General features: G+C 41.3%; 2 protein-coding genes across 5 annotated transcripts in view; one reads left to right on the plus strand and one right to left on the minus strand.

Annotated features, from left to right (window-relative positions):
• The window catches only part of RPRD1B (regulation of nuclear pre-mRNA domain containing 1B), a 51,224-nt gene extending 34,049 nt beyond the window's left edge, over positions 1–17,175 (minus strand). Inside the window, exons 1-3 of one of the 3 annotated variants that reach the window (XM_030309628.1) lie at positions 16,628–17,174; positions 11,194–11,323; positions 3,727–3,860 (exon numbers count right to left, since the gene is read on the minus strand). In XM_030309628.1, the coding sequence (XP_030165488.1) occupies positions 3,727–3,860; positions 11,194–11,323; positions 16,628–16,778 (415 nt within the window). In that variant the 5' untranslated portion in view covers positions 16,779–17,174. Of the gene's footprint in view, positions 1–3,726; positions 3,861–11,193; positions 11,324–16,627 lie in introns of all 3 variants that reach the window. The other 2 variants (XM_030309627.1, XM_030309629.1) reach the window with 2 other exon arrangements.
• Positions 17,176–17,265: 90 nt separating this feature from the next.
• The window catches only part of TTI1 (TELO2 interacting protein 1), an 83,527-nt gene continuing 77,611 nt past the window's right edge, over positions 17,266–23,181 (plus strand). For both annotated transcript variants that reach the window (XM_030309625.1, XM_030309626.1), the window contains exon 1: positions 17,266–17,320. The gene's annotated coding sequence lies outside the window, so the exon portion shown is untranslated. The remainder of the gene's footprint in view (positions 17,321–23,181) is intronic.

Below are 23,181 nucleotides of genomic sequence, written 5' to 3' on the forward strand. Positions count from 1 at the left end.
GCCTCTAACGATGTGACAGTAATCAATGTCTACTAGTGGTAACCGCACGAATCATCATCTCCCTCTACGTCCACAGCACTTGGCCCTTGCTACTTTGAATGGCCACTGGCAGGCATGGGCCTTATCTCTCTGATAGAAACATTAAGCATCTTATTTCTTTACATTCCTATAATACCTAGGAAAGTGTCAACAGACCCAAGCTGGAAACCTCTTGAAAGCAGAGGCGGCACAGAGCTTGGAAGATGTTAGTGCTGTGCCAAAAATGACTATATTGCTTCCATTTACACTAACAGGACAGCCTGCTCTGGTAACTCTGCCCTGATTCATCTGTACAAAGTCAGCAGTTACGACGCCTGGGATTCTCAATCTAGCCAGGCAGCTACTAAAAACAGCCTAGGAAATCTGTCAGTCAACAACATACCCTCCCACTATCAATTCAGCTTCCGACCACAGTATTTACACTTCATTTTTGACTTATTCAACCACTCTGTTACAGGCAGGGCAAACACTATGGGTGGCTCCAATCTGCCTGTCCTCATGTCGTATACCGTCTATTCTATTCTCCAACCTGTCCCTGTGTCTCTAGGGGCCTTGTACTTGGCTAACATTCAAGTAATCCTGGTTACCTAAGCATTTATCATGTGTCTCTTGGAGACCTGATTGTGATAGAATTTCACACACTATAGCAGACTATGAAATTAATTTTAAGGCAAAAAGCCTGAAAGCCCGGAATCATTTTACGAAATGCAGTCATCTACCTGTAAAGCTAGGTCTTCCAGACAATCCACCTGAAATTTTCTGGGATTAAAAAACAAGCAGAAAAAACCCCAAACCCACAGATCTGATGTTACTTTTAGAATGAAAAAGAATCAGGAAATATCGTTTACAACAGCTCCCTCATTCTTTGTTCTCTCCCTGCAAAATAAAGGCAACTTTTAAAAGAAGCATATCAAACTTTACTCACAGAAAGATCCGAAGCAAAGGTCTGCTGCTGGAGGTACCATCCTGAAAGCACTCATCAGTACCGTCTAATCGAACTAAGTGCCCAGGTCCAGACCTGAACACCTGGGGACGCTGGGCCTGGAGCTCGTGCTCTTAACCACTATGCCTTCTAGTCTTGCACAAAATCTGGGGGACTGAAAATACTAAGCCTCTTCCTGTGTTTGCCACTGGCTCATACTGAGAAACTTAGAACATTAGATATTAAAACCTCAATCAAATAAAAGTCATATCGCCACTTTGCTAATAACATCTTACCTCCGTTATCTCAAATGACCCTCACAACAACACTATGGGGTATTAATACTAACAGACACATGGTACAGTGAAGAACCCAAAGCTCAAGAAGTCAAATGCTATGCACAAGGTCACAGAGGTCGGAAGTAACGGAGCTGGGATCCATACTCTGGAAGTCTGGTTTCAAATCCTTGCTCTGAAGAGCTAAATTAACTATACTAAGGTCCAGGAAAGTTGGGTGACGTACTCATAATAAACTCATATCCTAATTTAAGTCTACTGAATCCATGTATTTTAAGAAAACAGGCTTTAAAGTCGTATAGACCTAAACATGAATTTTCCACTTACCAATTTCTTTTCTAAATCCTTCTACAACTGTAGGATACTGTGTGATTCATGTGTGACTTAAGTAAATGAAATTCCACGTAGTCGAGTGACAGCTTGACTATTCCCACGAACAGAGAGACAACTTTAGAACACCTGGGGAGACGGGTATATAAACCCAAGAAACTTCCAGTTCTAAAACAAAATTCCTAAGCTCATTTATTCTCCACTGTCAAGGTTCCACAGAAAAATTTTTATTTCAAAGGTAAACTCTAGAATTGTCTCATGACAAAGAAATATCATGAATCAAAGCTGAAAATATAAAAGGACAATTTGGATTCTGAAATAAACTTCTGGAGGACTTATCAATATTTTGAAAGGACTGAGGTAAAATATTTTGGTAACTCAGGTCCAAAGACAACACAAGACCTAACACATATGTTGGAACCTTTAGCTCTGTGCTTCCATGTTTATAGCACAAAGAAAGAGAAATTACCTTCAGATCAGCACTGTCCTCCACACAGAGTACTGCTTCGACCACTGTTAACGTCTAGATGCTCAAAGAAATCAGAAACCCAAAGGAGCTGTTTTCAAATGTACCACTACCATAAAGTCGCCAATTCGCCTGGCTGCTCCCTGAGCACAAAACTATTTCTCGCTCCTCTGCTCAGTCCTATAGCATCTAGCATAGACGTTTACTCAAAGCACATGTCTGGCAAATGCTTGTTGAACTGAAACTCAACTCTTAGTTTCCAACGTTGTCTCGCAGAGCTCTCCTCCTTGCCCAAAGGTGTTCTAAAAACTCAGCACTGCTTACCAAGGAAATTTAAGAGTAAAGAATGCTGAGTAATTCCCCAACGCTGTGCAGAACACCTCCAAAAGACACGATACAAACACTACCAGAATCCAAAGTAGGAAATACCCTACTTTTCAGAAGCTTCCATCAGAGTGACCTCAAAATTGTTTTCCATCACCTTTAAGTAAAACAACAACGACCTGCAGTCTGAAAGCACTTATGTCATTCTCACAAAGCCTCTAACTTGGTAGTTTTACAGGAAAGTTGTTCTACCTTGAAATGCATAGAAACTCAGACCTGGGAGAGATCATAAAAGGTATACAATAAAGGGGGGCTGAATGAATGATATTGACACGTCAACTAACCACGGTTAAAGGCCACAGCAGAGGCATGTACAAAGTACCAGAGGAACATGGAGGGAATGGTTACATGTGCCCAGACAAGGTAGGGAAGATGTCAAAATGAGAATAGCATTCTTGAAGAATGAGTTCACCACACAGTGAAAGGGACAGAGGACATTTCAGGCAGAGGTAACACCGGACGCAAAGGAAGAGGTACCAAGAGAACATCCAGAAGGGAAATGGGTATGGCCAAAGACTATGGTGTGTGTGAGGCAATGGCAGCAGAATCTGGGAAAGTAAGCTAATTTCAGACTATAAAGGGTCCTAAGTATTATGTTAGCCCTTAGACTTATTCCTCCAGGCGATGAGTTCATGTACAGTCAGCTCAGGTCTGTAGCCCAGAAACATGTCGTGCCATTTCAAATTAAACCGCAACTAACCACAAACCCAAGAACCACATAATGTTTGATGTTACTCCTCTTTAACGTAAGCTCTTAGGAGTGTGTGAGGTTCACACACTTGTGTGTACACACTTCTGGAGGGTGTCCTGGGTTCAGTGAAGACCAAAGTCAACTGTAGGCTGCAAACTGACAAACATCAAAAGTATGTCTCCAAACCACACCAATATTTAATGAAGCCAAGTTCTGAGAGGGCCAAGGGACATATCAGACCCTGTAGGGGTCAGTGGCAGGGCTAGGACAAAACCTCAGTCCGGGGAGTTTCCTAGTTCCCCACAACTAAACAACATTGTTTTCCTTTCCCTTGTGCAAGGAAAAGTCTCTGCAAGGCAGGAGAGAGCCAAGGAGGATACACGGCAAAGTTAAGGGTGTGAGATGATGAATAGCATGAATACTAGAACCAGGCTTACACGCTGCAAGCACTACATAAATTCTCACCATCATTTATGAGCATCTCTCTGAAGAATCATACAATCGCTGGTGGTTCACAGCAACCCCCACTGCAGCTTTTCATATGTGATTCGAAAGTAGGCAAAGACCAAGAGCTGTAAACATGTGGTGATGTTTCTACCTTTGGGGGGAGGGCTCTTGGAGTCCTCCATAGACAGCTTCAGCTGCTGTATGAACTCGCCGCCATACACACTTCTTTCTTGCCAGATGTTCAGCAATCTTTCTAAAGGTTTTTTACAGCCTTCATCTGCCTCTCTGCCCAGAAAAGACGAAAAGATATATATAAGCTTAAGATGTTTTGCTTTTATTAGGACAGATCTACTTTAAAAACAACAAAAACTGACTAAATGATTGGCATATTTAAAAACAGAAGGACGAGTGAGATACATATCGTGATGAACAGATACCCAAAATTTGACCAGAACTACATTCTTCCTTGGTGCACAGAAAAGACAGAGGGATTATGTTATAGAAGTAATCTGTGTCCTTGACCTCCTTTTAAAGATGAGGTAAATAGGGCAACAAGCCAATAGCGGGTTTTTACAGACAATTATCAAAAATTGATCATTTCAATTGTGACCACTTGCTTTTCAGGAAGATATTAATAGAAACGTAGTGCCAGACATTCTGCTGGAAAACAAACCTAAAGGGTCAAAACCTTAAAGGATAGAGAAAAAATGATTTAAAAAAATAAAACATTTACAATGGGGAATAAATTCACCACCACTCATCAAAGCTAACACAGCAACACCTCTATATGTATAAATAGAATCATACACACGTATATGCCAAGACCGATCTCCACTTAAATGAACTACTTCATACTTATTTTAATTCTGGGTCAGGTCATAGTCCTCATTCACACAAAGGTGTCTAATGGATAATCTTAGAACACACTGAGAATATAGCCCTCTGTAATTTATGTCTGAAAGAAGCTGCACAGTTTTTTTTCCTGATGTATTACACTCTTGAAACAGTATTTTCAAAGAGATAACTGTAACTCACACCCTGCCCGCGAGATGACTGTAACTAGCACTCGCGTGCAACAGCTGCTTACCAGAAAATGTCAGAGAATGGGAAGACTTTCTGAAAGGAAAACAAATTCCTCACCATCCACAGTGTTACTATGAATTGTTCTGGTTGGTGAAGCTGTCTGGATGTCAGTGATCTCACCCTGAGTGACTTTCAACAAGAAGGGATAAGCTGACATCTTAGTTTCTAAGCCAGTGTCTTTAACATGAACTTCAAGAAGAAATCATACCGAATTCAACAGAGATGGGAACTTCATCCACCCTCAGCCCCGACAGCACTCTTCTAAAACTTATGTTAACAGTCAACATAACATGAGGGCTCAGCTTGATCTGGTCAGAATGCATTATTTATGAAATATTAGTGGCAAATTTCACTGAATCAGGGCCAAAGTACTATATCAGGGTTCTTACAAAATTGTTTTTGCTCAAACTTTTTTTTTAGTCAGAGGTGAAGTGAAGGGGGAAAAAAAGGAAACAATTTTCAATGACAGTTTATAAAACTTAGAGATAAGACCTAATTAGCTGATATGTGTGATAAAAACACTTTTATTCCACCTTCAGCATACATCTGGAAACAAATGACTTCTCACTTCTTCCTCTGCTGTCCACCTGGTCCAAGCCACTATCATCTCTTGCCAGATGACTGGTCTCCCTGCTTCCACGCTTGTCCTCCTACAGGCTCACCTCAAGCTTTAAAACTTCTAGCTCTGGCCTCAGAGCAGATTATGTCACTCTTTTGCTCAAAACTGCCAATGGTTTTTCCCTCAGAATAAAACCAAAAGTTCTTAAAAAGCCTACAAAGCCATTCTCAGCAGAGCTTATTATTTCTCTGACCTCACCTACTCTCTCTCCCTCCTTCGCTCACCAACAGCTACCCTGGCATTCTTGTCGCCTCAGGGCTTTTGCACTTAAAGTTCACTTTGCCTGGAACCCCATTTCCCTACATGGTGGCATGGCTCAGGTATCCTTTCCTAATCTCCCTATTTAAAATCATGCTCCCGGAGCACCTGGGTGGCTCAGTCGGTTAAGCGTCCAACTTGGGCTCAGGTCATGATCTTACAATTCGTGGGCTGGAGCCCAGGGTCAGGCTCTGTGCTGACAGCTCGGAGCCTGGAGGCTGCTTTGGATGCTGCGTCTCCCTCTCTCTCTGCCCCTCCCCGACTCATGCTCGGTTTCTCTCTCAAAAAATGAATAAACATAAAAAGTTAAAAATAATTATTCTCCCTACTCCATTAACTTGGCTTCTGATAAGCTATATAGCTGACTTGTTTATATTCTGTCCATTTGGATGTAACTTCCACAGGGCCAAGCGATTTGTCTTCTCAGACCCCCACTGCTACCCACCCTAGAACAGGCAAATATCTGTCTAATTGTAATCTTTTTTTTTTTTTTTGAAAATTTTTAGATAGATTTCAGTAGGCCATACAAATAGTTACCTTTCAGCAGCCATTTTCCCACAACAAAGCCACCGGGTCAGACACCAGCTAAACAACTCCTCTGGGCCTTCAATGAGGTTTAGGAAATACTGTGCTTGGAATACAAAGAACAAGGCCCAGGGCCTGACCCATCGGCCCCTTCCCTTTCCAGACCCCAACGTGCGCTTCGCATTCTAGCAGCACTCAACCATATGTATCTTCTATTCGGAACTTGCTCCCTCTTGCCCACGTGCCTTTGCTCATGCCATCTCCTTGAAAGGTGAAGAGGGAGAAGTTGTGGGTAATATATAAGATGACTTAAGTATATAAGGAGCAGAAGAATCTGGAGGCAGAGAGAGTGGAATTAGATTACGAGGGCCCCGAATGTCATATTAAGTATGTGGCCTTTATCCTGAAGGCAATGAGAAATCACTGATGAGGTCAAATGTATGGTTTAGAAAATAAAATAACTAGTATAACCAAATCACAACTAATCAGAACTTAATTAACTGGTTGATAATTTTAATACACAATCTGTTCTCTGCAAATTCTCTGTTCACTTAAAAGAGAAACCTATCATGACAAATTCTTATCAAGGATTTAGTTAAGGAGCCAGGGGACCACAATGCAGACTAAATATTTGGGACTCCATTTAGACTAAGAATGACTCGCGGTCCAGCTTCGACCACGTCACTATATGCAATGGAAACTGATACACAAACCTGTAATAACCAAGTCATTTTTAAAAGGCTTTTACCACTAAAGGCGAAAGCCAAAAGGGGGCTCTAGTTAAACTGGTGAATGTAATTAACCAGGATAGGCTAATTCCTGAAGCAATGTAGTAAATGAAGATTTTGCCCACTAAGTTTCAAAGCTACAAATACAACAGTCAAGAAATCTTTTTACTCATGAGGTTTTGCCGTAAGCAGCTCAAGTGAACTGGAAATCCCGTTAGCACTTGGAATGAGGTACAACTAAAGCAATAAAGTAGTTTGATATCAGACAGAACTATCTTTCCAGGTTGCACTAACTCCATTCTAAACTGAGAAATCTTTAAGTGAAAAAGACACCAAAAAGTCCTTGCCATTAATCAATGAATAAGTGGAAAATCATTACTAAATACATATACAACTTATGTTAAACACAAATTAGTATGCATTTCAATTCCGATTATAAATCCAATCACCGCAAAACTGATCTGAAAAGTGCAAACTGTGTATTATACACAGAATTGTTGCTTGAAATGTCAGCTTGGGGCCTTTTCTTCTTCTGGCACTTCCTTGGTATACTCACCATAATCTGTGTGTTCCTGTCTTGTGCCAGGCACAGTAGCACTGTAATAGGCCTACTAAAGGCAGGAATTCTTTCTAAATATCCTCAGCACTTCCAACAGAGCCTCATGTGAAACTGGAGCAGAAATGTTCCACTGCCAATAGCTCAGAAAAGAATTAGCATAGCAAGCCTGAGACCGTTACCCTTAGAAAAGGCCTGCCCACCAGGCTGGCCTTTGGCTGTCACCTGGAAACTTGGGTTTCTGGAGCGTTCTTGCAGTTTCCTAACTGATAATCAGGGTAGTTTACTGTGCCTAAACTGTTTGTGCAAACAATGTAATTTATGCTGAATACCTGCTTTCTTTCTGGGAGTCTGGAATTTTGGCAGAGAGTATCTGTGGCTAACGCCAATAAAAACCCTAGGCGCTGAGTCTCTAATGAGCTTCCCAGGTACACAACACTTGACACGTGTTGTGGCAATTCAAAGATGGAGGAATTCAGTATGTTTTGTGTGACCCCGCTGTGAGAGGACTCTTGGAAGCTCATACCTGGTTTCCCCTGGACTGTGTCCCATGCACCTTTTCCTTTGCTGATTTTGCTTTGTATACTTCCAATGTAATAAATCACAGCTGTAAGCAAGACTATACGCGGAGTGCTACGAGTCCTCCTAGCAAGTCTCCAATCCTGGAGTATCCGTGGGGATCCATGACACAACAGTAAATAAATATGTATATGGTGATAACCTCAAGTTTATGTCTCCAGAAGTTAATTTCCTCCTCAGCTTCAGACTATTTCATCCATCTGCCTATCTGGCATCACTCCTTGGAATATCTACTAGCCATCTCAAACTTAACACGGCCAAAACAAACCTTCTGACTTCCTCTACCATATCTTTGCCCCAAACTCCATCTCAGTAAACAGCACTATCAGCCATCTACTTAGACATGTCAAAAACCTAGAAATAATCGGATTTCTCTTTTCCTTTACTACCAGCTCCCACAAATCCTATCAGTTTTTACGGGGGGGGGGGGGGCAGTCAAATACATCCACAAAGTAAACACTGGATAAACTAGAAGCTATTACTATCTTCTCACTGCTTCTGAGTCCTAGCCATTGTCACCTCTAGCCTGTAGTAGAGCAATATCCTTCATCCTCACATCCCTGCCCCTCCCTTGGCCTTTATAACCCATTCTCCACACCAAACCAGAGAGACCTTTTAACAATGTGATGGAATACATCATTCTCCTGCTTAAGACTCTGTCACTGACATCCCATCAGAACAAAATCCTCTCTCCCAAGGCTTACAAGACTTACGTGACGGGAACCTGCCTGCCCCTCTGATCTTATCTGGATGCCACTTTTCCCTTTCTCAACGCAGTTGCTCTAACCACACTGGCCTTCATCCTGATCCTCTTAACACGCCAAGATTACTCCTACCTTAGGTTCTTTTTAGCAGCTGTTTGCTCCTACTTCATGGATGATTACCTCAAATCCCATTTCCTTAGAGAGCTCTTCCATGAACACACTAGAAGGGATCCCACTCCAGAATGTCATTCTATCTCATTATGTCCATATCATCACTCTCTGAAAGCATCTTGTTCATTTATTTGTCCTTGCCTGCCTTGTTCACTGCGGCTTCTCTAGTGTCTGCATCGGTACTTGGCACACAGAAGGCACTCCAATATATGCTGAATGAAAAACAAAGTGCACAGCTATCTCCAAACTGAGAAGACAATAAGAAGGCATTGTGTGGAAAAAAGTTCAAAGTCTAGCTAATTAAACTACTATTCAAATTAAATCTAACCTAGGAGATTGGTAGCTTCCTCTGACTTGAGAGGTTTGGTTTTGAGGGTTTTTTGGGGGGGCAGGGGGTGCTGAGGGGGTGGAGGGAGGAAGTAGGAAATTACCATAAAGAGATTCTTTTAATCAGTTTTGGTCGATATTAATGGGTCCCCTATCTTTGTTCATCAACTGGGCACGGAAAACCAGACCGAGTACTTCTTACTACAGGTAAGGCACGTCAGGATTGAAGTGGAGTAGCTGACTTTTCTGTTCCAAAAATGGTGGAAGGGGCTTGGAAACATGGGGACCCTGAACCTAATACCCAAGAAGGACGTTATACTAGAAGAATGCAAAAAAAAAAAAGAAAAGAAGAAAAAGGAAAGGAAAGGGAAAAGAAAAAAAAAAAAAAAAAGGACCAGGTTTACTTTCCGCATAATGCCACAGAATCTGCCAAGACATTTTTAAATATAAATGTTATGTTTACTATCCTTATAGGAAATTATTTTAGTCAATTTCCTATACCCTAATTAATTCATTCAACAAAGATTTACTGAATCCTCACTGTACCAGGGCAGACCACAATGTTGCCCAACTCCGGGACACCAATCCCATCAAGGCTACATAAATGGTATTCCCTAAAACTATGCAACCTGGCAGCTCTGTGCCAGACCGTTTACCAGGTGCCCAGGATACAGCAAATAAAAAACAAATGGTCCTTGTCACATAGTTTCTAATTTAACATATACCCACGAATGAACAAAGACTGGGGACCGGGCATCAGACTACGTACTTTCGAACAGACTGGTGTACTTCAGCCCCACAACAACTTCAGCGAGATAGGTGCTGTTGGCCCTTTCTAATCAGTTAGGAAACTTGGGCTCCAAAAGCTAGGTAACACATCCAAGGTCACTCAGACAGTGCTGGAGGTAGAGCTACAGCCTAAGAAACTGAACTACATCTCCTCAAAACAAGAAAATGCCTGGCTCCTATTCTCAGATAGCTTTTCTGGCAGTCTTTTCTAAGTTTACTCTGTTACAAGGATTCAGGATTGTTGCAAGATTGTAACACATTCTACTTCTTCAGTGCCCATGTTCATGAAAAGAAAGAGCCAGCCACGGAGCTGGCAAACAAAAATCTTTTTCCCACCTCTAGAAAACTAGCTGTCATTTGTTTCTTTTGGATTTCTCATTTTATTCCTTCAAACCTGTCAAATCTTTCCCGAAATGCTGGAGCCATTTACACATTTAAGGCCTTTCACTTACACTTTAGATCTACAACAATTTTGTTTAACCAGTCGGTCTCCTTTTTGGTCTTCCCAATTTCCTTTCGCAAAGATTTTTTTTTTTTATACGTCTGCTAATATTCTAGTGAAAAATAGTTTTTCTTTGCTCCTCCTGGGCACCCAACTTGGGTCTACAGGAAGCAGTTTGTTTTTAAATAACTAAAAATGATTTATAAAAGTTCTAATCAAATGTATTTTCTGTGATATTAGCTACACGTGTGCTCTATGCTCTAGTCCTCTCGTTCACAAAACAAACAGAAAAGATTTAATATGATATAGCCAGAGCAAATATCTACTTTTCATACTAATAATTATCTCTATTGTTATAGTAATGACTACTATTTTTAGTAAACTAGACCTCTAGACATCTAGAAGAAGGAAAGGGAGGAAAAATGAAGGCATAAGCAACTAATATCTTGCTATTAAGGTTTTGTTACTGGAAAGTTTCCACATACTCTTTAGCTTTGTTTTCTGACCATAAACTAATGAGACAACTTAGTCAAACCAAGGAAAACACCATATTCAAGAAATGAGTTCAATAAATGAATATATTTAGGGTAAAAAATGTTCTACAAGGGCTAGACTCAATCTCTTCAATGCATCAAAATGTTTACATGTCTGAAATAGTTCTTAAGGGTGCAACAAAACATAAAATTATAATTTGGCCTCTGCAACACTGTAAAGCACATCCCTGTAAAATATGAAGTTGTCAATTTACAAAGGTTATCCCAGAAAAGGAAAGAACAATAAAGAGGAAAGGGTAATGCATTTAAATACCAAACAAAACAGAAAAACCAGACAACATACCTGGCAACATGAGAAAAAGCATCCACAAGGACAGATTCAAATTCTCTAGTGAATTCAGGTCCTTTCCTTTTACTGTTTTGGATGACATCATTCGCTAAGTACAAAAAAGTAAGCTTTCTATTTGATTTGGCTGGAAAAAAGGAAAAAAAAGATAATTTAACTTACACCAAGGAAATGCTCAATCCACAATTCTTCTGCCCTAAAATACTCCTAAAGAAACTAAGATAAGCATTATCTACCTGAGATCAGGGCTCCTTTATGTTTGAAAAAACAACTTAAGTAACTTTCTGACATCTCTAACAAAACAGGTTTGAGAATACAATTTTGAAACAAAACAAGAATGGGCCATTTTCATTTCTGTGATATTTTAACAGGAATAATTGACAGTAAAAATAAAGATAATCCAAAGAAAATTCCTAAAGGAGAAGCAGTCAACATTCTCAAGAAGACATATTAAAATCAAGGTTTTCATTTATTTTATTGCAAAGATGAGCATTTCTAATTCACTATTATCAAATCCTGCAGAATGAAAGACTGAGCTAGGTGAACTAGGTTTCAGTTTTAAAGCAGATTTTTGTAATTTATGTTCCTATGGTGAGAATTTCTCTTTGGACGTTCCAATAACAATAATCAGCCAATGATACCAACTTTATAATCCAGAGAAATCTCTAGATGCACCAATGGATATTTACCTCAAATACAAATATATATTAATGCTACATTATTACTGAAAACTTAAAGATGTCTGAATTCTGGATACGCAAAATTATGGCTCCCACAAAAACTGTAATTCTTCTCTCTTATACATATTAAATGTAGTATTTTCTATTACTCTATATGGTATCATATATTAAACCATAAAAACCTCATGCACTGTGTCTGAGTTACAGTTGCTTGGGGGAACATTACTGAATTTCCTGGCTTCTATGCACATAACTTCTCAACCGTAAAGTTACATCACTATCATTCTTGGTCCCAGTTTTCTTTTAAAGGAAATAAATAAGAACATAATCAGACAGTCCAAAACACTAAGTTTTCTCCAATGCTAAAATATCTGAAAAACTCAGACAAGCCTTATATAACCTTCACATACCTAAATAGCTGGTCCTTACTCTACTTGCTCTCAGAAACCACCTGTTTCTTTTGAAATGCACACAGCATGCATAAAATCTGACACAGCAGGCGTAAGATGTGACATTTTAAAATATAGCTACAGAAGAATAAACCGAGTTAAAAACAATCTTTAAAGTATGTATTCATAAAATTAAATATGGATATCCTGAGTTACATTAACCTTCTGGTACTAACCTAGTTTAACGTGGCTAACTGATGATAATATGTAAACCTGGAAGTATCTTTAACTATTCTAATTATTACTCAAAAGCAGATGGAAAAGTGTCAACAGTTACAACATTCTACTCTCGCTACAAAGGTATCGTTATGGCAAAGGCTTTTCTTTTTTTTTTTTTTTTTTTTTTTTTTAAAGCAAACCTTGTTCTGGGATGTTGCAACAAATAAAACTACCAAGTCTAATAATGCCATGAGTTAACAGATTCAACTTCAACAAAGAAAATTTGACTGTGTGAAGCTTTACAAATGCCATGTATTTTATGTTTAAAAACTCAGCATCCATTGTATAAAATGTCAGTTTGGACAATTAAGACATGATACATTTTTCAGTACTACAAACATGATAGCCGAGAGGCCAGAGAGCCGAAGTTTTTCACTATTTACAATGCCAATGAATTTTCATCATCCTCAAACTTTGCAATGAGGATTTATTTAGCATGAAACTTTATCCCTCCACATCCAGCTTCTTGAAGCCAACAGAAGTATCACGTGTGTAAAGGTGCTATGACAAAGCCCAGAGCACCTGAACACACACACCCTCCACTCTAGTCCCAGGTGACAGACAACTCACTTGTTCAGATGTCTTTCCAATATGACATAATAGATCCTTTCACTGCCTAACTATGCCCATTCCAAATGAGCAGAACAGTTATTAAGCAAAATTTATATGGTTAACTGACGAAAAAAATGTCACGTTTAGCTGGTTTTGACATCCAAAACAGTTGGGGAAAAAAAGGCCTGTTTTTCTGCACTCAAGGCAACATACAAAAACATTACTAAAAAATATTTGTCCAAGAGCATTTTACATATAACTTTTCCATAAAGGGAAGTTCTACCTAGAATGGAGCCCAAAGGGATAAATTAAGAATTATTTCTATTTTATCAAAATTCCTATTATTTTATCAAATTCTTATTATTTTATCAAGAATAAAAGTAGTATTTAAGCAAAACACAAAGTAATTTCTTTAAATCCTGTAATACTTTGAAGGTGACTCACAGATAGTCTGTGAATACCTTAAGGAAAATGACTTGACCATCGATTGAACTGTCCACTTCTTTTTTTTTTTTTTAATTTTTTTTTCAGCGTTTATTTATTTTTGGGACAGAGAGAGACAGAGCATGAACGGGGGAGGGGCAGAGAGAGAGGGAGACACAGAATCAGAAACAGGCTCCAGGCTCTGAGCCATCAGCCCAGAGCCTGACGCGGGGCTCGAACTCCCGGACCGCGAGATCGTGACCTGGCTGAAGTCGGACGCCTAACCAACTGCGCCACCCAGGCGCCCCTGAACTGTCCACTTCTAAAGACTCAGGGTGGGCCAGAATCTAAGAGGCTAGACATTTTCAACACAAGGGCACAAAATCTTTTTCCACTTCAGTGTGGCGGCATGCTCAATTCATGATCCTGATGCTTGGAGGAGCATCCTCTACCTTGGCACTATCCAATATGGTAGCCACTAGCCACAGATAGCTACTGAATACTTCAATTGTAACTAACACAATTATTTAAAACTGTAGCTCCTGGGGGCACCTGGGTGGCTCAGTTGGTTAAGCGTCTGACTTCAGCTGAGGTCATGATCTCTCAGTCTGTGAGTTCGAGCCCCGCGTCGGGCTCTGGGCTGATGGCTCAGAGCCTGGAGCCTGCTTCAGATTCTGTGTCTCCCTCTCTCTCTGCCCCTCCTCCACTCACGCTCACTCGCTCTCTCTCTCCCAAAAAATGAATAAACGTTTAAAAAATTTTTCTTAATTAAAAAAAAACACAAAAAAACTTCAGTTCCTTAGTCACACATTTCAAGTGTTCAACAGCTACATGTGGCAAGTGACCACCTTGTTGGACAGCATGGATATAAAACATCCCACAGAAAGTTGTATGAGGTAGTGCTGTTTGGATCCTTTACTCAACCATGAAAATGATGTCAGAGACCACAACTGAACTCCTAACCTATTTTTAAACTGTAACAGGCACTATGGTAAATCCTACTAGCGTTGCAAAGAAACAAGAAGGCCTAGTTTCTCCCTCAAAACACAAATCTAGTGAAAAAGCCAGAACTATAGTAAGAATGAAATATATGCTAAATTAATGTGGCAGGGGGTGGGATACAGTGACTAATTCTAATAAACAAAAGTGCTATGGGTTTGGTTGGAGTCAGATGATCACCTTCACTTATTAATGGGCACCAAGGCAGCGGGTATTTGAAAGCACGAATGTTGGCATCAGAGGGCTCTAGGCTTATGCCCCAGCTATGATGCCCCTAAACAAAGCACTTAATCTCTTAGTATCTTTACCTTCTCATCTGTAAAATGGGAAATAATAATGCTAGCCTCCTTAAAACAGTAGGTTCCATGAGATTAGGATCATATAAAATTAGGGTGAAAGGAGCTTCATAAATGAATGCACTCGGTTACTTTCCATAAGTCAAACAGGATGAGGTGGGGAATCAAGAAGGCTTCACAAAAGTGACATGTGAGATGGACTTCGACCTCTCTGAGATCCCTGTAGAGGTGATTCACATCTCGGATGTTGGAAATAGTATCTGAATGGCACAGTGGGGTACAAGAAGGAGGATCTGGGGGGCTCCAGGTTCTAGCCCCCAAATGCCCAGAGGGGACCCCCATCTCAGTACAGCACATGATATCTGGAGGGAGGGGAGTCTCTGTTAGAGGGCTAGAACTGGGTCTCCGGAAGGAATTCTGGAATTTGGTGCCTGACAGCCTGATGTAGTCTAAGCCTCCCCAGTTCTGAGGCCTTGAAAATACTCAACCACGTAGGCGGGATCTCCACCTCACAGACAGGAGAAGCACATGTAAAGCTACTTCCTATACTATGGAGGGCCTACTACACAGAGGCTATCCACAATTGCTCTAAGGTTCATTGCCTCAGCTTTCTGCTATGGAATCGTCAGGGTAACAGCTGTAAAGGTGCCTATCCTTCCCCATCGAGCCGAATGCACTTGAAGGCAAAGACCCTGCCTCACTCGGAGTAATTAGCAGTCCCATTTCACCATTGCTTATGAAATGCCTATACTGTGCCTGACACCAAGCCAGATGTTCATCCGCACTATCCTGTTTACTGTTTACTCCTTGCCACAGCCAGTTGTTTGAGCCTCAGTTTTTCCTCATCTGCAAAGTTCCCACTCCAGAGAACTCTGAGAATTTAAAAAATGGCAATGTATGTGAAGGTACCAGTACTGCACCTGGCACATAATTAAAGGCACAGTAAATATCAGTCTTCATCATACCCACTTTATAGGTAAGGAAACTGAGGGTCAGAGAAGCTAAGCTACCGGGGTCAGTGAATGGCAAAATCGGGCTTAAATTCCAGGCAGTCGGCCTTTGGGGCCAACGTGTTATCAAGCACCCAGCTCAGTGCCTGGCACATAACAGGCTGGGCTCAATGAATGAATGTCAGATCCTGAGAAGGGTCCAGAATCAATGAAAGATGCATGAGAAGAGAGGCCTGAGAGATAAGCTCTAGGTAGTGTGGTCTCTTAACCGCTCTATAATGGGGGTAACTGTACCCACTTCACAGAGCGGGTCTGAGTGCGAGGATATACGTAAAGTTCTCAGCATAGTGACTGGCACAGAATAAAGGCTCTCTAAGTAGCAGCTATCTTTGTCCTCGTTTTACAGATGAGACAACAGAAGCACAGGGAGATGAAGACACTAGCCCAATATCACTCAACCAATAAGGGGCTAAGCCAGGACTTGATCTAGGGAGTCTTACTCCAGAATCCTCTGGCTCCCACTCCAAATGCCCAGCAAAGCGCCTGGCACACAACAGCCTTGGGCCAGTACCTTCTACAAGGCTGTCGAGATAATAATAGTCACAAGTGGCGGGAGGAGCCGAAGAGGAAACGGGCCGGATGAACTGGGAGTCTGGGAACCTCAGACAAGTACCTTAAACCTTCCCGGGCCTCAGTTTCCTTCTCCGAGAAATGGGAATAACACTGTCTCCAACCTCAGAAGTGCAATCAGAGGCCGGGGCTTGGAAAGCAAGCCTTCACAAAGAAGATAGAGGGGCCTCGGCAGTGAGCCGAGGAGAGGACAATCCAGGGGAGTCCCAAGGGGCTACAGAGGGGGTGTTTACCTTTGCGGAGCTCGCGGTGCCACACAGAGACGATGGGTCCCGCATGCTTCCGGTGGTGTATGAGCCACAGGGACAGGGTTTGCACGCTCTGTTGAGAGTTGCTCAGCTCCGAGAGCTTCTTTTCCAACGCCGACTCGGAGAAGGAGGACATGGTGGCGGCAGTGAGGCCCTGCAGGGAGCGGCCTGGGCCGCCCAGTGCGGCGGGAAGAGCAACGGCGCGAGGCCGGGGTCTCACCTGACGGCTTGCGGGGCTCTTTACTGACTGACAGACGGCCAGAGGGGTAAGGAGGGGGGAGGGGATGGGTCTCCGCAGTAACAGCCACCCGCGCCGCCGCCACAAGATGGCCACCGACCTCTCACCCCGCCGTGAGAGCAGGGTCAAAGGGCAAGGGCCGGAGTAGCTGCGCACCGAGAGGTGTCGGGGCTACAGAAAAACGCCTTTTCAGTGGCGGCGGCCTCTCTGAAGTTCGCTTAGGGCACTTCGAAAGGAACAGACGAGGAGAGAGGCGCAGTTCTACGGCCTCCGGAAGGCCCTTTGACCGCTCGCAGCCGCACGCAGGCGCAGTGAGCCCCACCGGAACCCTTTCTCCCGCTCCCGCAGAACCTTTCTGGCGCTGTACGGCGCGCTAGTTAGAACGTCACTTCCGGCGGGGCCGAGGAGGCGGGAGAGTGAGGGAAAGGCTGGAAGACGAGGTAAGGGAAGAGTGGCGGGAGCTAGAGGGAACTCAGCAACCGGGAGCCCTCGGAGGGGTATCCCGAGGGAGCACTCCTGCTGAGTGAGCGGGACCGGGTACGGGAGCGGGGGGCGGGGGCGGCTTTCTCCCTAACCTGGCGGGCCCGAGGCCGCGCTCTTCTCCGTATACGTTCCGCTGTCTGGCTGTCCCCCCCCCAAAATCTTCCTTTTGGTTCTGCCAAGCCACCCACGTGCACTTTTCACGGCTTGGCTCTTGCTGTTCTTTCTTCAAGGGTGACGCCCCTTTTCTTACCTGGGGTGCTTCCACTCAGCCTCCAGGACTACCCTTTAATGTCCAGTTCTGACGTTCAGTCTGTGACAGCACCATCATAAAACACCTTCGTGCCCTTAATTTGTTGGCTTCTTTCGGGAAATTACATGCTGCCCTGGCCCTGTGGGGGGGGTCCTTTCGATTGTTTCTCATATTTAAGTAATATGTTAACTTTTTTGAGGGTGGGGGCAGGGAAGTCAGTGGTTTCATTGACCTCCTTTAGAGCACTATTTGAGACTCTGACCCCTTTACCTATTTTTTAAAAGTTTTAAAGTCCAGTTATCAAATCCGTGAAGAAATTTGTCTTTCTCACTGCTATGGGGGTGGTGGTAGGGAGTCAGGTTATTGTAGACATAACCGAGTTTCACATTTTACTGATTAGTGTGGAATTAACCAGTAATGGGCAAACTCCAGTTAAGAAACATTCTTCTAGTTGGTGACTGTTTTTGCAGTCACTGCACCGTATTGTAGTTCTTTGTTCAGATGCTTTGACTCTCTTCTAGACTATAATCATCATAATTGTAGCCAACGTAGTGAGCAGTTGCTAGGGGTTAGACACTTCACACGGTAACTCATTTAATCCTCGTGGCAAAGCTATAAGGTAGTTATTATGTTATTCTCATTTGGCAGATGAGGAAACAGACAGATGTTAGGTGGCCTACCCAAGATTACATAACTAAGATTGGAGGGAAAGGACTGCTTCTTAACCTATTTTCTCATCCCACCACTTTATTTAAAGCTGATTGAGGAAATTAATATAAAAAAGGTGAATAGCCTAAAATCATACAGTTAATATCTAGTCATAATTGTAACCAAGGGCCTTTGAGTCCAAATGTAGACCATGTTTCTATATTGAATAGCACTGTCATATACTGAACCCTTTTATACCAAGTCACTTTGTATTAAGCACATTACATACTTGGTTTTATTTAATTCTTAACAACAGTTCTGTGGGATGAGGATTATTACCACTAATTTCAAAGATGAGAAAACATGAAACAGGGGTGAGTAATCTGTCCAATATCACTTGGACATGGAAAATGACAGAGCTAGGAGTCAAATCGAGGTTATCTGATGTCCAATCCCAAAGTCTTCACTCCTGAGCCAGTGATTCATTCTTCCAACAAATATCTTTCAACAAATAATTGTTGAGCACCTATGTCTGAAGCACTATTTTAAGCAAACAGGGTCTGTGTCCCAGGAAGCTTACCTTCTACAAGGGAAGATCGATTGAAAAAACATGCGAGTATAAAATAAGTCAGAAAGTGATATCTACCTTGAATGAAAATCAAGGAGGGCGAGGAATGGATTTGTGGGAGGATAGGAGTCTGTTTTATATGCGGGTCAGAGAAGTCCTCCCTGATAGGATGACATTTGATCAGAGCCCTGAAAGAAATGAGAGAACAAGCCATATACTGTATGTGGAATGTTGTTCCACGCAGAGGGAAAACCAAGTACAATTGTTAGACCGCTGTTGGCATTTTTGAGGAACAGCAAGGAGGATGGTAAGGCCGGAGTGATAATGAACCAGAAGGCTAGAAATGAGCTCAAAAAAGCAGCCATAGACCACATGACATGGACCACATCACGTGGGAACTTGTAAGCAATAGTAAGGAATTTGGATAATACTCTGAATTACATCAGAGCTCACTGAACACTTTTGAACAAAAGAAGAACGTTGTGGCTGTTGAGTAGAAAATAGCGGGGCGCCTGGGTGGCGCAGTCGGTTAAGCGTCCGACTTCAGCCAGGTCACGATCTCACGGTCCGTGAGTTTGAGCCCCGCGTCGGGCTCTGGGCTGATGGCTCAGAGCCTGGAGCCTGTTTCCGATTCTGTGTCTCCCTCTCTCTCTGCCCCTCCCCTGTTCATGCTCTGTCTCTCTCTGTCCCAAACGTGGACAAAAAAAAATTAAAAAAAAAAAAAGAAAATAGCAAGGGTGCACGGGCCGAAGCGGGAAGACCAATTCAGCAGCTGTTGTGATAACCTAGGTGAAAGGTGAAGACCAGGTGGTGAGAGAGGGTCAGATTCTGGAGATAGGAATCTGGGGATTTTGTCTTTTAGAGGAAGACTGGGACTTGCTGACAAATTAGATAAGCGATCTAAAACAAAAATGAGTTTATGTGATGCCAAAGGTTTTCTCCGAAGCAGCCGTAAAAATGGGAGATTGTGTTTACTGAATTGCGGAAAGAGATGGTTTGAGCAGTGAAAGCAGGAGTTTAGGTTTGTACGTGTCCAGGTGGAAATGCCTCCCCAAGTAGAGGTGTCTCCATAGGCAGCGGGGTTTATAGGTCTGGAGTTTAAGGGAGAGATCTGATGGAGATGGAGATATAAATGTGGGAGTCATAAGGGGGAATAAGTGGAGAAAGAAATAGGCCCAGTGACTGAGTCCTAGAACACTTCAACACTTAGAAGTGAACGACGAGGGGGATATAATCATGTGATTTTTTTTTCTTTAGCCCATTAATGCTAATTGCACTGATTGATTTTCAAATATTGAGTCAGCCTTCCATCTCTAGAATAAAACCTACTTTGTCATAGTATATAATTGTTTTTACATGCTGCTGAGTTGTATTTTCTAATACTTTGTTTAGGATTTTTGCATCTGTGTTCATGGAGGAAATTTGCAGGTTTTTTATTTATGTATTGTCTTTGTTGGGTTTTGGTATCAGGGTGATAGTGGCTTCATAAAATAGCTGAGAAGATTTCCTCCTCTTCATTTTCTAGAAGATTGTGTACAATTGGTGTTAATTCCTTAAATGGTTGGTGGAAGCTTCCAATGAAACCGTCTGGGCCTGAGGATTTCTTTTCTTTTTCTTTGGTATCTCTCTGTCTGTCTTTCCCTCTCATCAGTCTTGCTAGAAGTTTGTTGATTTTATTGATCTTTTCAAAGAACCAGTTGTTTCATTGATTTTTCTCTATTTTCTGTTCTCAATTTCATTGATTTCTGCTCTGCTCTTTATTATTTTCTTCTGCTTTCTTTGGTTTTATTTTGCTCCTCTTTTTCAAGGTTCTTAAGGTGGAAGTTTAGATTATTGATTTGGGACCTTTTCCCTTTTCTAATATATGTATTTACTGCTGTAAATTTCCCTCTGAGCATGGCTATAGCTGTGGCCCACAAATTTTGATACATTGTATTTTTACTTTCATTTCTTTCTTTCTTTTTTTTTTTTTTTTAAGTTTGCTTTGAGAAAGAGAAAGAGAGAACACGAGCAGGGAAGGGCAGAGAGAGCGGAAGAGGGAGAATCCCAAACAGACTCTGCACTGAGCCTGATGCCGAGCTGGATCTCACAGCCTCAAGATTGTGACCTGAGCTGAAATCAAGAGTTGGTTGCTTAACCAACTGAGCCACATAGGCGTCCCTTACTTTCATTCATTTTTATGTATCTTTTTAAAATTTCCCTTGAGATTTTCTCTTTGATCCATGGATTAATTAGAAATGTGTTGCTTAGTTTCCAGGTATTTGGAGATTTTCCTGTTATCTCTGTTACTGAGATTTCTAGTTTAATTCCATTGTGGTTGGGGATCATACTGTATTCTCTGTTTCGTGGTGCAAGATACGATCCATCTTGGTATCTGTTCTATGGTCACTTGAAAGTGTATTCTCCTGTTGTGGGTTGTAGTGTTCTTTAAATGTTGCTTAGATCCTGTTGGTTGAGGTGTTCTTGAGTTCTGTTATCCTTGCTGATTTCCTGCTTGTTTTATCAGTTTTTGAGAGAAGAACATTGACGTCACCACCTATACTTGTGGTGACCACCCATAGTTCTCCTTTCAGTTTTATTCTATTTTTGCTTCACACATTTTGTGGTTGTTTTGTATTTAGCATTTATGTCTTGACAGAATCCGTTGAAGATTGCTGTCTTCTCTATTGGTTTCCCCTTTAATGGTTATAGAGTGTCCCTCCCTATCTCTGGTAATTTTCTTTTTTCTGAAGTCTATCTGATGTTGAGATAACCACTCTTGCTTGCTTTTGATTAATGTTTGCATGATAATATCCCTTTTCGTCTGTTCTTTTACTTTCAACCTACCTATATTCTATTTGAAGAGAGTTTCTTGTAGACAGCATAGACATAGGTCATATTTTGTAATCTATTCTGACATTCTCTATTTATTTTTTCATTGGTATATTTAGACCTTTTATATTTAATATAATTATTATGATAGAGCTTAATCTTCCATTTTATTTTTTGTTTTCTGTTCTGGTTTTTGTTTCTCTATTTTCTTTTTCTTTTTCTAGCTTTCTTACAGGTTACTTGAACATTCTTTGGAATTCCATTTTATTATTACAGCATTTCTGAATGTATCTCTTTGGAACCATTTTAATGGTTCTTCTAGGTATCACATTGTACGTAATTTATCTTTACCAGCACTAGTGAAGGATAGCAGCCTTACTTCCCTTTATGTCTCCTTACCCTCCCCCATCTATAATATAATTGTTGTAAATATTTCCTCTACACGTACATTTAGATCCAAATCAGACAGGGTTACAATTTTTGCTTCAACTGTCAAACACAATTTAGAAAACTCAAAAGAATAAGGAAAGCCTATTATATTTATACATATCTTCACATACCATGTTCCTTCTTCCTCCTTGACACAAGTATTCCTTTTTTTTTTTTTTTTAATGTTTATTTTTGAGAGAGAGAGAGGGAGACATAGAATCTGAAGCAGGCTCCAGGCTTTGAGCTGTCAGCAGAGTCCCATATGGGGCTCGAATTCATGAACTGTGAGATCATGACCTGAGCTGAAGTCAGATGCTTAACCAACTGAGCCACCCAGGCACCCCTAGTATTCCTTTTTTTAATGTGTCCTTTCTGTTGAAAGAATTTCCTTTAGCTTTGTTTTTTTTTAGAGGAGGCCTGATGGTGATACATTCTTTTAGTTTTCTTTCATCTGAGAATGTCTCGATTTACACTGCACTCCTGATGGGCATTTTGGCTCAGTATAGGATTCTGTCTCGATAGTTCTTTTTTTTTTTTTTTTTTTCTCCCAGCACCTGAAAGTTATTGTGCCACTTCTTTCTGGCTTACATGGTTTCTGATGAGAACTCCATTGTCATTCCAATTATTTTTTCTCTATAGGCAAGGTATCATTTTTCTGACTGCTTTCGTTATTTCTTTTGTCATTTCTTTTCAGAATTAAATTATGATGTAATTATAATCAGTGTAAATTTCTTTGGATTTATCCTATTTGGGGTTCACTAAGCTTCCTGAGTATATAGATGTATGTTTCTTACCAAATTTGAGGGAGTTGTCAGCCATTATTTCTTTGAGTGGTTTCTCAGCTGTGCCCTTTTTCACCCTTTCTTCTGGAACTCTTAGATCTTTTGTTATGGTCCATGGGTCCCTGAGGCTCTTTTCAGTCTATTTTCTTTCAGTTGTTCAGATTAGGTAATTTCTGTTATTCATTTTTACAGCTCATAGGTTCTTTCCTGTGCCCCCTCCATTCTGCTCTTGAACTTGTCTGCTGACCTATTCATTTGTTATCGAATTTTTCAGTTCTAAAATTGCTATTTATTTTTTTCTTTATATCTTCTATTTCTTTGCTGAGGCTT

The sequence above is a fragment of the Lynx canadensis genome, chromosome A3 (assembly GCF_007474595.2).
Source record: "Lynx canadensis isolate LIC74 chromosome A3, mLynCan4.pri.v2, whole genome shotgun sequence".
Taxonomy (NCBI): Eukaryota; Metazoa; Chordata; class Mammalia; order Carnivora; family Felidae; genus Lynx; species Lynx canadensis.